At 42.8% G+C, this 16,689-nt stretch overlaps 1 protein-coding gene across 1 annotated transcript in view; it reads left to right on the top strand.

Annotated features, from left to right (window-relative positions):
- LOC124788913 (pickpocket protein 28-like) overlaps positions 1 to 16,464 on the top strand; it is a gene marked incomplete at its 5' end in the record, with an annotated part of 101,898 nt that extends 85,434 nt beyond the window's left edge. The window contains 3 exons of the mRNA XM_047256195.1: positions 8,942 to 9,134; positions 9,221 to 9,312; positions 16,262 to 16,464. Coding sequence (XP_047112151.1) covers positions 8,942 to 9,134; positions 9,221 to 9,312; positions 16,262 to 16,464 — 488 coding nt within the window. The remainder of the gene's footprint in view (positions 1 to 8,941; positions 9,135 to 9,220; positions 9,313 to 16,261) is intronic.
- Positions 16,465 to 16,689: the final 225 nt, after the last annotated feature.

Below are 16,689 nucleotides of genomic sequence, written 5' to 3'. Positions count from 1 at the left end.
TCATTGCTGTAGTTTATCGCATCTTGGACATTAATTGCTCTAAAAAAATTGCAACTATTTCACAGCTACATTAAAAAAAAAGTATTCCTTCAACGTAAATATGAAACTATACATGCTGACATCTTGGAAATGCTGCCTCTGTAATGTATTTAGCGAATTACGTCAGGGTAACATTTTACTCCATATCCTTCTTAATGTTGTAGAACGAGTGACTTACCTCTATTCCTTGTTCTTCATTGCAGAGTGCGCACCTGTTTTTTGAGCGCCGTTGATATAATAACTGTTTCTCCGGCAAGATACATTCCGTGTGACCACAAAGTTATCTTTAATTAGATTCACGTACGCTATTCGTCTGTGTTTTCGCCGTCCAGTGGCATTTTTTAACTGAAAATGAACGGAGGAAGTTTAATATTTAACATCAAGTTGGTGACTTTGTCATTCCTGTCGGAGTGCTACACCGTATAAAGGAAGAAAGGGGAAGGACACTGTGCGTGTCATTTTCAAGGACACAATCTCGGCTTTCACCATAATCGATTTTTGTGATCTACAGAAAATGCTCCTCCCGAACACGTGTCCATTTCGATAGCTACGGTGGGTCTTTGAAGTGGAGGTAGGGGACCTGTCGAAAATTAATGTTATGTGGTTTGTTAAAGAGTAAAATGTTATCACGACGCTAGCCTAATGAACCCGACAGTACCTCCCCGAAATCGATCCCAGTCTCGTCATCTTCCCTAGCGCAGTGCGCTTTACGCTATACTATCAATCGCAAAATTGTGGCAGACTGTAGCAGTGATCAACGAAACACAGAATATCATCATGACACTTGTAAACTTAGACCAAGGCAAAATTAACTGTGCATAATTTTAAGAAGTCAGTGATGAAGTTCAAAGATAAGAGAGTAATTTCCATTATTGACAAAAGCAAAGGGGAAATACTGTGAGCGAAATAATTAGAATGGAACGTTAGGCTAGGTATGTGAGTCGTCAAGACAGGCTTGCAATTTATCATCCCTGTTTTCTCTGTCGAAAAACCGGTACGGTAAATTTAAAAATATGATAACGTCTTTTAATTCACTCTACTGCAGCACTTGCTATTATATTGATATTTGGTTTAGCCATAACTGAAAATCTTGAAATTCATGGTAGGTGCTCAGCAACATTTCGAGTTCATGTGCTCTGTACAGTGCCAATGTCACGAATTAATAGTATATTAACCTTCCATAAACAGTATTTTTAGCTTTCACAAAAAAATGATACTAAAAACGCAAGGTTCGCTGACAACATTGCTAAAAGTGTAGAAGGTTTCTTAGAAGTATTAGATATAGTGGTCAGCATACTAAGAACAGGATTCTGAGTGAAGATGCAAGAGGTGAAGGCGCAAATGATAAAAAGTAGAAGTGGGAATTTACTACAGTTCCAAATATCGGAATACTTACGAGAACTAGTTTAAGTTTTAATTACTCACGAAGAAAGGTCACAAGAAATGCTGAAAGAACGTAAGACTGTGTGTAACAGGCCAAAGCACCGTTCTTTAAGGCAATAAAGGTTTGCAAATGTCAAATACTGTTCTAAACCTAAGTGAGAAGTTGTAGAAATTGTGCTATTGGACGTCAGTGGGGAACAGATATAAATTGTGGACAACAAGGAAAACAGCAGCAGACAAAACTATTATAAGAAACTGACAAATAAACTATAATGCGCAATAGTATTATACAGAGTAGCTAGTGGAACAAGTATTCATTGAGAAGGGATGGTCTGGGGGTTGTTCTGGAGCATCGTGGTGTAGCTACTGGGAGCAATCGAACATGACAATTGCGATTAGAGTTACTTGATGAATATTGTGGGTGAGTGGCGGAACATGGAAATTCCTGCTCCAGGGACACAGTAAAATACGTAGCATCGATAACCGAGATGCTAGTGGTACAATGTATGCATAAGTCGCAGGGTTGGCTCGTGGCAGAACGAAAGTTACGATCAGTCGAAGAAATGAAGACCGTTCAAAAGAGCCGATGAGTTTGCAGTTTAACTGGCTAGTAGCAAACGAAGTGAAAGATATATTTGTTTCAAAAACGGATTGCCCAAAATATATAAACATCTCCGCAAGGGTCTTATAGATGCTAACTGTGAAGTAGTTTTCCTCTACTGATGCCTAGTCAATCTCTCTAATCTGTTTTTCTTTGTTATTGTGGGATGTGTATGGTGCGGAGAGTCCCTACTTTGCTGAACGTTATCAGTCTGAGTCCTGGTTACCTGTACAGTTTTTGTTTTGTTTATAATGCTGCAAATGAAATGACTGAAGGGCCAGAACCTCAGTGCCGGCACGCAGTCATCTCCTGTACAGTAGCACCAAAGGTGCTGCCAGGATTAACGTCTCTCTCCATCAACAGTTTTATGCCTCACTCCGTGAAATTTAACCGGAATTACGCTCTCATGATGGTGATGCGTAATTGCACGTCACTATCTCTCATCCGTTTGCATGTCTAGGATTAAGGCATGGTAAGTGCTTCTGGCAACTGCGAATCCATAGGTAACAGAAGAAATATTTCAAGTGATCGATGAGAGAAGGAAGTACAGAAATGTTTGGGGTAATTCAGGCATACAAAAATACAAGTCACTTAGAAATAAAATAAATAGGATCTGCAGGTGAGCTAAAGCAAAACATCTGCTTGTAAAATGTGAAGAAATAGAAAAAGAAATAATGGTTGGAAGAACCGACTCAGCATACAGAAAAGTGAAAACACCTACGGCGAAACTAAAAACAAGGGTGGTAACATTAAGAGTGCAATGGGAATTTCACAGTTAAATACAGAGGAGAGAGCGGATAGATGGAAAGAGTAGATTGAAGGCCTCTACGAGGGGGAAGACTTGTCTGGCGACGTGATAAAAGAACAAACAGGAGTCGACAGAGAAGAGATGGGGGATCCAGTATTCGACTCAGAATTTAAAAGGCGTTTGGAAGGTTTAAGATCAAATAAGATGCATCATAAAGCATTCCATCGGAATTTCTAAAATGGTTTGGGGAAGTGGCAACAAAACTAAAATACAAGTAGGCGTGTAGGATCTACGAGACTGGAGATATACGTTCAGATTTTCGAAAACGCAGCATTCACACAATACCAAAGATAGCAGGAGCGAGAATCATCGCAGAATCAGCTTGCTAGCTTGTACATGCAAATTACTGATGAGAATAACACACAGAATAATGGAAAAGTAAGTTGAGTATTTGTTAGATGACGATCAGTTTAGCTTTAGGAAAGGTAAAGGCGCCAGAGAATCAGTTCTGAAGTTGAGGTTGATAATGGAAGCAACACCAAAGAAAAATCAAGAGGCATTCATTGGATTTGTCGACCTGGAAAAAGAATTCGGCAATGTCAAATTGAGCAAGATGTTCGAAATTCTGAGAGTTGTGAAAGTAAACTGTAGGGAAAGACGGGTAAAATATATACAGGGCGTTACAAAAAGGTACGGCCAAACTTTCAGGAAACATTCCACACACACAAAGAAAGAAAAATATGTTATGTGGACATGTGTCCGGAAAAGCTTACTTTCCATGTTGGAGCTCATTTTATTACTTCTCTTCAAATCACATTAATCATTGAATGGAAACACACAGCAACAGAACGTACCAGCGTGACTTCAAACACTTTGTTACAGGAAATGTTCAAAATGTCCTCCGTTAGCGAGGATACATGCATCCACCCTCCGTCGCATGGAATCCCTGATGCGCTGACGCACCCCTTGAGAATGGCGTATTGTATCACAGCCGTCCACAATACGAGCACGAAGAGTCTCTACATTTGGTACCGGGGTTGCGTAGACAAGAGCTTTCAAATGCCCCCATAAATGAAAGTCAAGAGGGTTGAGGTCAGGAGAGCGTGGAGGCCATGGAATTGGTCCGCCTCTACCAATCCATCGGTCACCGAATCTGTTGTTGAGATGCGTACGAACACATCAAATGAAATGTGCAGGAGCTCCATCGTGCATGAACCACATGTTGTGTCTTACTAGTAAAGGCACATGTTCTAGCAGCACAGGTAGAGTATCCCGTATGAAATTATGATAACGTGCTCCATTGAGCGTAGGTGGAAGAACATGGGGCTCAATCAAGACATCACCAACAATGCCTGCCCAAACGTTCACAGAAAATCTGTGTTGATAACGTGATTGCACAACTGCGTGCGGATTCTCGTCAGCCCACACATGTTGATTGTGAAAATGTACAATTTGACCACGTTGGAATGAAGCCTCATCCGTAAAGAGAACATTTGCACTGAAATGAGGATTGACACATTGTTGAATGAACCATTCGCAGAAGTGTACCCGTGGAGGCCAATCAGCTGCTGATAGTGCCTGCACACGCTGTACATGGTACGGAAACAACTGGTTCTCCCATAGCACTCTCCGTACAGTGACGTGGTCAACGTTACCTTGTACAGCAGCAGCTTCTCTGACGCTGACATTAGGGTTATCGTCAACTGCACAAAGAATTGCCTCGTCCATTGCAGGTGTCCTCGTCGTTCTAGGTCTTCCCCAGTCGCGAGTCATAGGCTGGAATGTTCCGTGCTCCCTAAGACGCCGATCAATTGCTTCGAACGTCTTCCTGTCGGGTCACCTTCGTTCTGGAAATCTGTCTCGATACAAACGTACCGCGCCACGGCTATTGCCCCGTGCTAATCCATACATAAAATGGGCATCTGCCAACTCCGCATTTGTAAACATTGCACTGACTGCAAAACCACGTTTGTGATGAACACTAACCTCTTGATGCTACGTACTGATGTGCTTGATGCTAGTACTGTAGAGCAATGAGTCGCACGTCAACACAAGCACCGAAGTCAACATTACCTTTCTTCAATTGGGCCAACTGGCGGTGAGTCGATGAAGTACAGTACATACTGACGGAACTAAAATGAGCTCTAACACTGAAATTAAGCGTGCCGGACACATGTCCACATAATATCTTTACTTTATTTGTGTGTGAGGAATGTTTCCTGAAAGTTTGGCCGTACCTTTTTGTAACACCCTGTATATAACCAAGAGTGGACGACCAGGAACGACGTGCTCGGTTTAGAAAGGGTGTAAGACAGGGATGGAAATAAAATAAAGGCAGAAGAGTATTATTAATATTCAAGGATATCAATGCTGAGATTCAATGATGACATTGATATCCTCAGTGAAAGAGAAGAAGAATTACAGGATGTGTTGAAAGGAATAAACAGTCTAATGAGTACGGAATATGGATTGAGAGTAAATCGAAGATAGGCGGAAGTAATGAGAAGTAACAGAAGTGAGAACAGCGAGAAACTTAACATCAGGATTGGTGATCACGAAGTCGACAGAGTTAAGGAATTCTGCTACCTAGGCAGCAAAATAACCCATGACGGTCGGAGGAATGTGGACATAAAAAGCAGACTAGCTGTGGTATAAAGGGCCTTCCCGGCCAGAAGAAGTCTACTAGTATCACACACAGACCTTAGTTTGAGGAAGAAATTTCTGAGAATATACGTTTGGAGCACGTCACTGTATGGCAATGATACGTGGACTGTAGAAAATCCGAAAAAGAATAGAATCGAAGCATTAGAGACGGAGTGCTATAGAGAAATGTCGACAATTAGGTGGACTGTTGAGGCAAGGAATGAGGAGGTTCTCCACAGAATCGACGAGGAAAGGAATATGTGGAAAACGCTGATAAGAAGAAGGGGTAGGATGGTTGGACTTCTGTTAAGACTTCAGGGAATAACTTGCATGGTACTAGAGGGAGCTGTACAGGGCAAAGACTGTAGAGGAAGGCAGAGCCTGAACACATCTAGCAAATAATTGAGGGCATTGGTTGTAAGGGTTACTCTGAGACGAAGAGATGGGCGTAGGGGAGGAATTCGTGGTGCGCCGCATCAAACCTGTCGGGACACTGAGGACTCAAAATAAAATAAAAAAAACATGATTTAGATAGTGATACATTTTAGACGAAATTATATTATTTTTATATAGGTAAAACAATAATCGCAGTAAGCTGGCCGAAGAAAAGCATATGACGACGAGCGAAAGGCAGAAGGTGCTTAGAATGTTTTTCAGGTAAAACATTGAGTATCAACACGAGCAGTGTAGCCTACATGTATCCTTATGCAGAGAGACTAAAATCTATATTTAGAGACGTACACAATTAAAAGTTTAGTAATAAATTTTGTGGTATAAGGCCGTTGACAGTTCTTTGGGGAAAAGTCGAAACGCGTCCGGTATTAAGAAAAGGAAGTTCTCTGCCATTGGCATCATCGGATGCGATATTGGAAGGCCGTGGGGTCATCGGATGCGGTGTTGGAGAGCCGTGGGGCTCCGTTGTCAATTTTCGTGACCTGCAGCGGCTTTTACTCGGTCAAGTAGTTCTTCAATTGGTCTCAGGCTGAGTGCACTCCGCACCACATCTTCCGCCAAGAAAAACTTCCTGTTAGAACTAGAAATGTCACCTAGGCCCTCCACACGGCAGTCAGCGGCGCACTCAGCTATCGAAATGGACAGTCAGAAACCTAATGGACCCCTAAAAGAAACGGAGCACCTCCAGCATTGTCATCACATTAAAATGTATCCTTTTCGATCTTCCGTGAGCACTCTAAAATTTTGTTTATGTAGCTTTTTTTACACTCTGTATGGCAGAAGCGAAAACGCATTAGATTCTGATTTTTCATCCTGAGTACACGTTAGCAAAAGGAAACGATGGATACAAAATGAGTAATAAAGGGAGGCCAAATCTTGATCCCACTAATTGCGATGAACTCCAACGTTTCCGTAGATCATACTCAAGAATAATTCGTTGGAAAAACTGGATCACTCTGACGTTATTTTGTTATAAAATAGGCGTCGTTTAAAGCTACGACGCAGAGAGCCGGGCAGGATAAGATGGGCAGAGGCAGGAGGAGATATGAAAAGATGAACGGAGCTGGAAATTGACAGAGAGGAGCAAGTAGAAGATGGGCACACAGGGGGGAAGTTGAGATGTATTGAGAGAGAGGAGTGAGGAGGAAATGGACAGATTGAGTGTAGTAGGACAGAGTGGGCAGAGGTAGGGGAGCAGGAAATGGGCAGAGATAGGGGGGGGGGGAGGGAGGAGATAAGCGCAGAGATGGGGAGGAAGAGATAAGCAGGGAGATGGGGAGGGGAAGATGGGGACAGAGAGGGGCAAGGAGAAGATGGGCAGAAAGGTGGGCAAAGTGGAGCTGTGGAAGTCCATCGTTCTTGCTGACGTGGGACAGCAGCTGATAATGTAAATAAAGAAAATGACACATCACAGCCGTATCATCAAAGGTATTTCAGACGACTAGTTTCGGCGCAATACCCACGCCATCTTCAGGTCCACTATAAAGCGAATGGATACTATTATTTCTTGTCCATGTATAGTAGAACCCATATAATCTAATTGCCGTGGATTGCATACAACAGAAATGTATACTCTACAAGATGTTGCCACCACTTTGACTGCACGGACATCCCATCTCCCCTGTCCATCACTCTGCCCTTATCCTCTTCCCCTTCTCTCTGAACACCTCCGCCTTCCTCATTTTTGCTAGCAATATACTCACACATCTGTCCATCTCCTCTTCGCCGCCTACCTCACCTCTTTGACCTAACTGCTCTGCTGAGTGCTGTTCATCGGCGACGGAGGTTGGAATTTGCAAACGAATACCACAACTGGACGTCGACTGAGTGGTGACAGGAGGCCTTTCCAGATAGATCACGTTTTCTGCTCCATCGGACATATGGCATTTGGCGTGTACGGTGTGAAATGTGTGAAAGCGAACATCATTCAACAATTGTCTGAAGGACTGAGGCCGGAGTAGGAATCGTTATGATTTGAGGATTGTTTTCGCGGCATTTCCTGTGTGTCTTTGTCATTCTGGAAGGCACAAATGATAAACGCAAATATGAATATTTCCTTGGAGACCAAGTCCAGTGCTACAGGCAGTTTGTTTTTTCTAGGCGCGATAGCATCTACTAGCAGGACAGTAAAACGTGTCACGGAGCTCACAGTGAACGTGAGTGGCTCAAAAATGGTTCAAATGGCTCTGAGCACTATGGGACTTAACATGGGAGGTCATCAGTCACCTAGACTTAGAACTACTTAAACCTAACTAACCTAAGGACATCACACATATCCATGCCCGAGGCAGAATTCGAACCTGCGACCGTATCAGTCGCGCGGTTCCGGACTGAAGCGCCTAGAAACGCTTGGCCACCGCGGCCGGCGTACGTGAGTGGTTCGAAGAACACCAGGATAAGTACACAGTATTCCCCTGTTAATGAAACTTCGTCGATAAAAACGAAATAGAGAAGCTGTGGGACCTGCTTGATCGGGCTGTTCGCGCCATTGATCCTCAGCCAAAAAAGTTAGCGCTGCTGGCCACGGCAGTGGAGTCAACATGGTTCCACAACTCTGTCAGTACCTTCGAGAACCTCATGCACTTCTCGTAGTGATCCGCACTGCAAAAGGTGGTTGTTACAGCCTTTGGCAACTTGTCACGTTCATGTTGCAAGAGAGCGTATATCTTCATGATGGCTATCCGTCTTCCGAGATAACAGCTTCTGTATTCACAGAGCTCAACACGGACGTTTCTGATTTGTCGAACAATCGACACCTTATTACACCTTGACTGGTCAGTAAAACACCCGGTTTTGAACATATAGATCGCATGTGCGGCTTCCTATGGACATGGTATACTTGAAAAAAGTTTTAGGCACTATTGCTCGTCGAACTGAGACCATTAGCGAGGATACAGAGGATGGTAGCCTACAATGTGTTAGCGTAATCTGTCCTGGTGTCAACTAATTTTTTGTCCCGTGTACTTATTTGTCTTAGATGGCTTTCATTTAGTCAGTCATCTTGAAAATAAAGAAAACAATTCTCAGTGTTTCGCTTAGAATGGTGGCTGAGGCGGATCTGATGGTGCCCGCAGATAAGATGGAGATCAGCCTGACGCAGACGAATGATGGGCCAGAGGCTGGTCCCAGCTCAGAGCGCACCAACTGCAGCTGCCTGCCCGGCTGCTCCGAGATCAGCTACAGCAGCAGCACATTCTCTAGCAGACTCTGGGTCCACCACCTGCGATCCGAGTACACCGCGAACGTCAGCAACGTCTCCCACGTCATGTGAGTCAGGTCGCGCCTATCGACCCCTGGTTCGCTATTATTGTGCATTACTAACTCTAGTGTTTATCGTTTGAATTTGTTTTCAGAGAGAACTTGGCGCTGGTACATATCTTCTTCACCGAGTCTCAGTTCACATCCATGCTGAAAGCAGAACTGTTTGGATTCACAGAGTTCCTTTGTAAGTAACAGTACAGACGCATACTTACTGCTGGAATACTGACCATAAATGTTGTGTGTGGCCAAAGCCTCTCTAATCAAATTACAACTTTCATGGAGAGGGAGGTGAACCTAGTGTCTTTTGGCACAGCGTCCTTTCCGGGAACAGTCGCGAGGGCTCCTGCAGGACTGTGTTTATACTCTAATGACATACCTAAGAATTATGTTTCGTTGTACAAAGACAACCTGGAAAATCCACTAGCAGAATTTAGGCGAAATTAATGCTTACCTGGGAGAATAATGCTGTTGGTATATACAGCAAGTTTGCCACAATTTACGACAGTGTTGTGCTGAACTGAGTTTTTAGTGACAGGAAGTAGAAGAGAAGTCGAGCTGAGTATTACTATTGATACTTTCATTTGCGGCAGGCTCAATAATCACGAATGCTACAGCGGAGAGTCCGTCGTGGCTGCAGGACCACCAGTTTGGAAGGCGATGTGGGGCACCACAGATCCCCAGTAGTGGCCCCAGACACCTCTATGTAACTGAGATCATGATAAGGACTACGGTCCAATCACAACTTCGCCAATATCTTAATTATGACAGGCAACACAATATGTGAGATTTGAGATGAATATCGAATGATAAGACAACCCTATATGAAGAATATTCTGAAGGAATTTTACGTTTAAAATTTCATGAACGCAATATTGACAAAACTGTATACCCCCCGCCCCGAAAAAAAACGAACACCCGCTAAAGTCTACAGTTTCTCACATTAAAAAAATTGCAAAACTTATTCCAAATGCTGCAATACACGAAAGTTTAAACTTTTAATCATGTGATAGTACAAACTCAAATTTTGATAATTAATGTAACTGCTTAACTTCCGCTTTTAACAGGCCTCCGCCATAAAATGTAATGAATACCCTTAGCTGCTAACAAGCGTTGATATAAGTCAACGGGGACAGTTGAATATGTGTACCCCGACCGGGAGTCGAACCCGGGATCCCCTGCTTACATGGCAGACGCTCTAACTATATTGTTTTTTTTTTATTTTTTCATTTGTTCGATATAGTTAGTTGCGTTTGGTCTTGGCGGACGTCACAAGACATCCGTTCAAGTTGATCATTGGTTCCTTGACTCAGTTTTTTTTATTACAGAGGGCACGCAGCCCTCTGACCGAACACGCTGAGCAACCGTGCCGGCATCCATTGAGTCACTGACGACTCAGAGGATAGTGCGACTGCAGGGACTTATCTCTGGCACGCCTCCCGTGAGACCCACATTCGCAACTTATTGTCCCGCACTATATTCATAGTGCTCCTGCCCATTATACTCATTACTCGCGGTTTTACTACTGATTCCCGTAAGAGTTCGGGGACTGATCGTGCATCTGCACAGAAGAAGATGGTCAAATGGCCTGTGAGCCTTAAATATATTACAGGTAACATGTCCCAAAGAACAGATACCATCTTCATATATAAGAAATGAAGTGAGTTTATAATTTACTTAGTTTTTTCTAGTCAACGAGACTCACTCCGCAATAACAAATTATACCATATGTAACAACTAATAACCCTGGTCACCGATCACCACCGGATACAACGCAAGTAACACATAATTTCCAGCGCCCAACGCACCATTTAAACTGTCGGCGTTATTCGCGACGCTCTTTAGCCCTTCACGTCAAAGCATCACCGTGCGGAGTGGCCGCCCGGTTTGAGGCGTTATGTCACGGACTGCGGGGCCCCTCCCGCCGGAGGTTCGAGTCCTCCCTCGGGCATGGTTGTATGCGTTGTTCTTAGCATAAGTTAGTTTAAGTTAATTTAAGTAGTATCTAAGTCTAGGGAACGATGACCTAAGCAGTTTGGTCCCTTAGGAATTCACACACATTTGAACATTTTGCTAAAGCATCAGCAGCCCAAGCAAGTTATTTCTCGCGCAGTGGATTTTAAATAGCTTAGCGCAGCTTAACATAGATTCATTCTAAAGCAGGCCAGCATAACAGGCCTAGAATGAGATTTTTTTTCACTCTGCAGCGGAGTGTGCGCTGATATGAAACTCCCTGGCAGATTAAAACTGTGTGCCCGACCGAGACTCGAACTCGGGACCTTTGCCTTTCGCGGGCAAGTGCTCTACCAACAGAGCTACCGAAGCACGACTCACGCCCGGTACTCACAGCCTTACTTCTGCCAGTACCTCGTCTCCTACCTTCCAAACTTTACAGAAGCTCTCCTGCGAAACTTGCAGAACTAGCACTCCTGAAAGAAAGGATATTGCGGAGACATGGCTTAGCCGCAGCCTGGGGGATGTTTCCAGAACTTGCCCGCGAAAGGCAATGGTCCCGAGTTCGAGTCTCGGTCTGGCACACAGTTTTAATCTGCCAGGAAGTTTCATAACAGGTCTAGATTTCCATAGGTATGACGTAGTGCAATATGACTAATAACTATACTCCACTGAGGGACCGTAGTGCACCAAATCTAACTTTAGAAATACGATGCAACCCTAATGGGCGAAAAAAGAGCTTCTTGTACCAGTGTTTATAATAAAATGAAATACAACACTGACATCCAACATAGCAAGGCCGCGCAGATTGCGCTTTGCAACACTTAAGAAGATCGTCAGCTTTTTGCTCACAAGCAATGTAGCCGACTCTAAACACACTTCCTGGTATTTTTCACCATAATTCACAATGCTTCTGATACTTTCGCAGGCACTACCTCTAACGGCGAAAACCCTCCGCTTTTATCGCGCATGCGGTGTCCAAAAATTGAATGACAGCAAGAATCCCCACACAAAAGTCCGTTTAATTTGAGGCGTTTGCTCTTCACAAATTTCCACAGAATTTCAGTCGTCGTTCCATAGGCAATAGCACCTCTTTTGGCTGTAAGAGTCTTTCTCTAAACCAATAGTGAACATATGCGTTACGCATGTTTCCGGAAGCGATATGATGTTTGGTGATAAATAAGAATATTTGCAGCCAAGATTGCGTGTTGAAATATTTTTATTTCCCAAGTGACCGGTTTCCACAGAGTCTAGCTGTCATCTTCGAATCTTCTGGAAATAAAATTACTGTGCATATTGCGCAATGGCTAAAAAATAAAAAAAATATTCCACACAGTAGAAACCAGACACTCGTCAAACTACTGCAGCTCGTTAAGTTATACAAGTCACACGACAAAATATACAAACTGAACTTTGTTGCACCTGAATATGGTCACACAATTTTGAGATTGTGTGTATTGTGTATTGAACCGGGCACCTAGAGACGACGCAGAGGCTTCGTCCCGCCTTAGTCCTCAGTGGTTTACAACCCGACAACAGGCCACAGCAGTCCTCCCACCCCACCGCCTCCCAACAACGAACCCAGGGTTATTGTGCGGTTCGGCCCCCAGTGGACCTCCTCAGGAACGTCACATACCAGACGAGTGTACCCCAACTGTTTGCGTGGTAGAGTAATTATGTTGTACGCGTACGTGGAGACAGTGTTTGCGCAGCAATCTCCGATATAGTGTAACAGAGGTGGTATAAGGGCAACCAGCCCGCATTTGCCGACGCAGATCTTAAACCGCCTTAAAAACCATCCACAGGCTGGCTGCCACACCGGACCTCAACACTAATCCGCCGGGCGGATTCGTGCCAGGGACCGGCACGCCTTCCCGCTCGTGAAGCAGCTTACCATTCCTACTTGGACACCCTGTATAAAGAAACCAATTACATAGAGAGAAAAGCAATAGATTAAAAACGAAGGCACCCAAACTGAAGTTATACATTGATCTGGTTGTACGCCAACTCGTAATATTTACTGAACATTCAGTAAAACTTTTTTCCAAGGTCACAGATTTTCAGTAAGCGTTTGACGTGACTAATCCTTCAGGGCAATAAAACTTCGTGGTTATCAAAAGATATGTAAAACTTACGTTACTATGAGTTGTCAATAATCGTATCATATGAGCAGTAAAAGAAAAAAAAGGAGAGTCGTATAGCATTGTTGGCTGAGAGATTACAAATAGTAGGTTGTTCTGCTTAACAGGAAAAAGTTCTTTCTTTCGCGAACGATGATCGCTTTTATAGTGATGTGTGAGAGTGGTGTCGTATGTGACTGCCTCGTGTGCAGATGACTGTAACGGATGTGAGTATAGCATTGCAGTGCATAGCGGACGGATGACATCCAGCAATATGTCATGGCTTCATTGATTGAGAAATTGCGGAGAGGTTTGGAATTTAATCCGATTTGGTGATCAGGAAAGTTATCCCACCATATCTTGTCCTGTTGCTGGCGAAATACTGGCTGTAAAAATCTCTTCCACTACTAGGATTCGCACCTGTTACATCCAAGCCTCCGGACGGGTGTGCGTTAGCGACCTCGGCTACATTTTTTTTCTCCCCACCCCCCCTCCCCATTTCCGTTACAGCCCTCCAATTCCCTCATATTTAGTTGCCTTCAGGCCTGCCTTCTGTCGCTTTAATCCTGTTTGTTAAAACATAATAACTACTTTGGAAAATGGAAGAAAATTACTAACACAACTATCTAGTTTGATGTGACTTCTTCTCTTTTGTTATGTATTTAAATTAAATTTCATCTTAATTCTGAGTTAAATGACAAGTAAAAATTTTCATTTTGTGGAACCGAAAAAGAAAAGTTATAATTCTGTAAAGCCTCTTTTGATGGTTGTATATTCCTTCATTCGTAAAATGTTAAATACCTTTTCCATCTAACAATTAAATGTGCGGTACTTGATAAGTGCAAAGAATTCTGATATTTTGTCTAAATCCAATGGTTTGTCATCTATAGAGACTGACGTTCTTGTTCCTTTTTCAGGAAAACAAGAGAAATAAATGAAATAAATTTTTATTTTTACTACCTGTATCCTTCTTCGAGATCGTAAGGTACATTTAAAATAAAGGTAATATAAAGAGTAAACGTATGAATCCTAATTACAAAATAAAAGTAGAGGATGCAGCAATCTATGCACTGGTTTTATTATTGCAGATGGAATTTGCAAAATTGTTTTGATAATTTCATTTGTTCCACAGTTCATGGTCTTATGCTGTCTGTTTAAAGTTAAATTCCGTAGATCTCGGTGTTAGTTACGGAGGAAGGTTACTAAACAGTTGCTTTAACCATAATGCCATCGAATGGAATACCATGTTCAGAAGATAAGTGTTTAGCTAGCATGTACATGATTGATCTTCTAATGTTTTCATGGGGCACATATTTTCTGATGCGTTTTTGAGTATGTTGCAGGAAGATAATGCCCACTTAGCACAATATTTCGACGATATGCCTGATGTCTAATATCATGTATGCCATGTAACCGCGCTTTAGAGAGTGGTTATACAGAAACGAGTATTAGATTAAATTCTGTAATACGAAATGTTCTAAGAGCCAAAAAACGGCAGTAGTATTTCGAAGTAATAGTTAGTTAAAATTTTACAAAGAGATATTCGAATTAGAGTAAAGCAAAGTAGTACAAAGCGAATCCAAGGAAGACATAACTGAGCTGCGATTTGTTTTGAATGTAATATATAAATCAATGCGCAGCATTGTTAGGTCTCTTTAGATATGTTTTCAGCGGTGGCGACTGTGTTCGCAGTTCTTCCTTAGTAGTCGGGATTTTGGGATTAGAAGCCTAATTAAATTGCATTCTTAGAACTGGATTAGAAATTGGAGTGGTGAAGAACAGACTATTTTGGGATAAATTCAGAGACGAAGTCAATTGGAGGTGATTGGGTGTATGAACATTGATATTCAAGTGAATTGTGATTGTACGTGTTAAACGAAACGCTACGATCGTATACTTACGATTGTGAGGAGATTTATTGACAAGACGAAAAACTTTTATGTTGAATAAGGACTTTATTCGCTGTATGTGAATTATTAAATAGTATTGGGACCGAAAATAGTTTGGACCTTATTACACTAGTATCTTTGCGCTCGTTGTCAAGGTGATTCTGCTAATAAACGAGAAGTGAAAATAGTGCCCGTTAAAAGACTAAACTTGTACTGAACAGACATTGAAAGGATTCGAACTCGTAATTAATATCGCGTCGTGAGAAGCTTAGACATTGTAAGACCCAGAGACATATTTATAATTTATCGGACATTACTGGCAAAGGACAGTTTCATGGGAAAGCAGATCTTTGGTGATAGGTACACGAAGGAATGTAGTAATGACTGACTGTTATCATACCGAAACAATACACACTTGGATCAGCTCTCCTTTCATTGATCCCCCAGTGCCATCTCTTATTAATTTAAGAAATTAATTGTGTCAATAAAACAGAAATATACGAGACATTCCCAGTATTTACTAAATTCCATAATCAGGTAGTACATAGACAATAATATCTGTGAACGTTCAAGGGTTATTGAAGGAAGATGATAACCCTTTTTACAAACACATTTAATAGGGTTCAACAAAGGCATACAGACTGCTAAAGTAACTGAATCAAATAACTCAGGGAAACAAATTAGTAAAAATAGATTGGAACTCAGCTGATATCTTACTTCAGAGGAATAAAAAAAAAAACTGTCTTTGGATCCGTCGTGATCGAAAGTGTATGAAATATCTCTGGAAAAACGTGATCTAGTTTCAACTGCTAGTTCACACGACTAGATTCACAACGTGATTCAGAGATGTTTTATGCCCGACCCACACGGCAGGGAATGGTTCTTAACTAGCCGGGACAATATATACACAAACTTTTGAGAGCAGCTCCGCTGCAGGTGGTAGGGGTGGGGGGACGGCAAAGCGATATCTGTGCAGTCGCGACGACGGTGGGTGTGCGGGCCTAGCCAGCAAGTCCCAACGTTGACGATGTAGCATGTTGGCTTTTCTTCTGAGAAGACGTCATGTGCAGGATGTGGCAACGCGGTATTCGGTTGTAAAGACTTTGCTGACTGGGGCAGCTTAGTATCACTGATGCCACGGCGACTGCTACCAACAGCTGCCTCTGTGTTCCAGCGAACACGGGAGGCCTCCTGGGGCTGTTCATGGGCTTCAGCTTCATGAGCGTCGCAGAGGCGGTGTACTTCCTGACGCTGCGGCTCTGGTGCGTCGCCTTTCGTGCGAGCCACGGCGGCCACGCCGACACCCCTGCCGACGGCAGACACTTCCAAGTGCGGCCGTACAAAAAGACAGTAGCGCCGTATCCCTTCATGAAATAGCCCGCTGAATAGTGCCTCTCATTGTAAAATAATGTAATAAATGTTAAGTTTATGGTGAGGAACTATTTCATTTCTTAATGCACTGGTGTTTCATACATGATGCATTGTTGTACAAACAACCATGTTCTATGACTGATTGTAAGCGTCGGTGGACAAATTGTTTTTTCTTTTAGATAATTTTCTTTCCATGCCGCTCGGAACACTGGACCTGGCGGGTCTTTCAGA

Source organism: Schistocerca piceifrons, chromosome 3 (genome assembly GCF_021461385.2).
Source record: "Schistocerca piceifrons isolate TAMUIC-IGC-003096 chromosome 3, iqSchPice1.1, whole genome shotgun sequence".
Classification (NCBI taxonomy): domain Eukaryota; kingdom Metazoa; phylum Arthropoda; class Insecta; order Orthoptera; family Acrididae; genus Schistocerca; species Schistocerca piceifrons.
The sequence above is the reverse complement of the archived record's forward strand: the minus strand, read 5'-3'. Positions and strand labels throughout refer to the sequence as shown.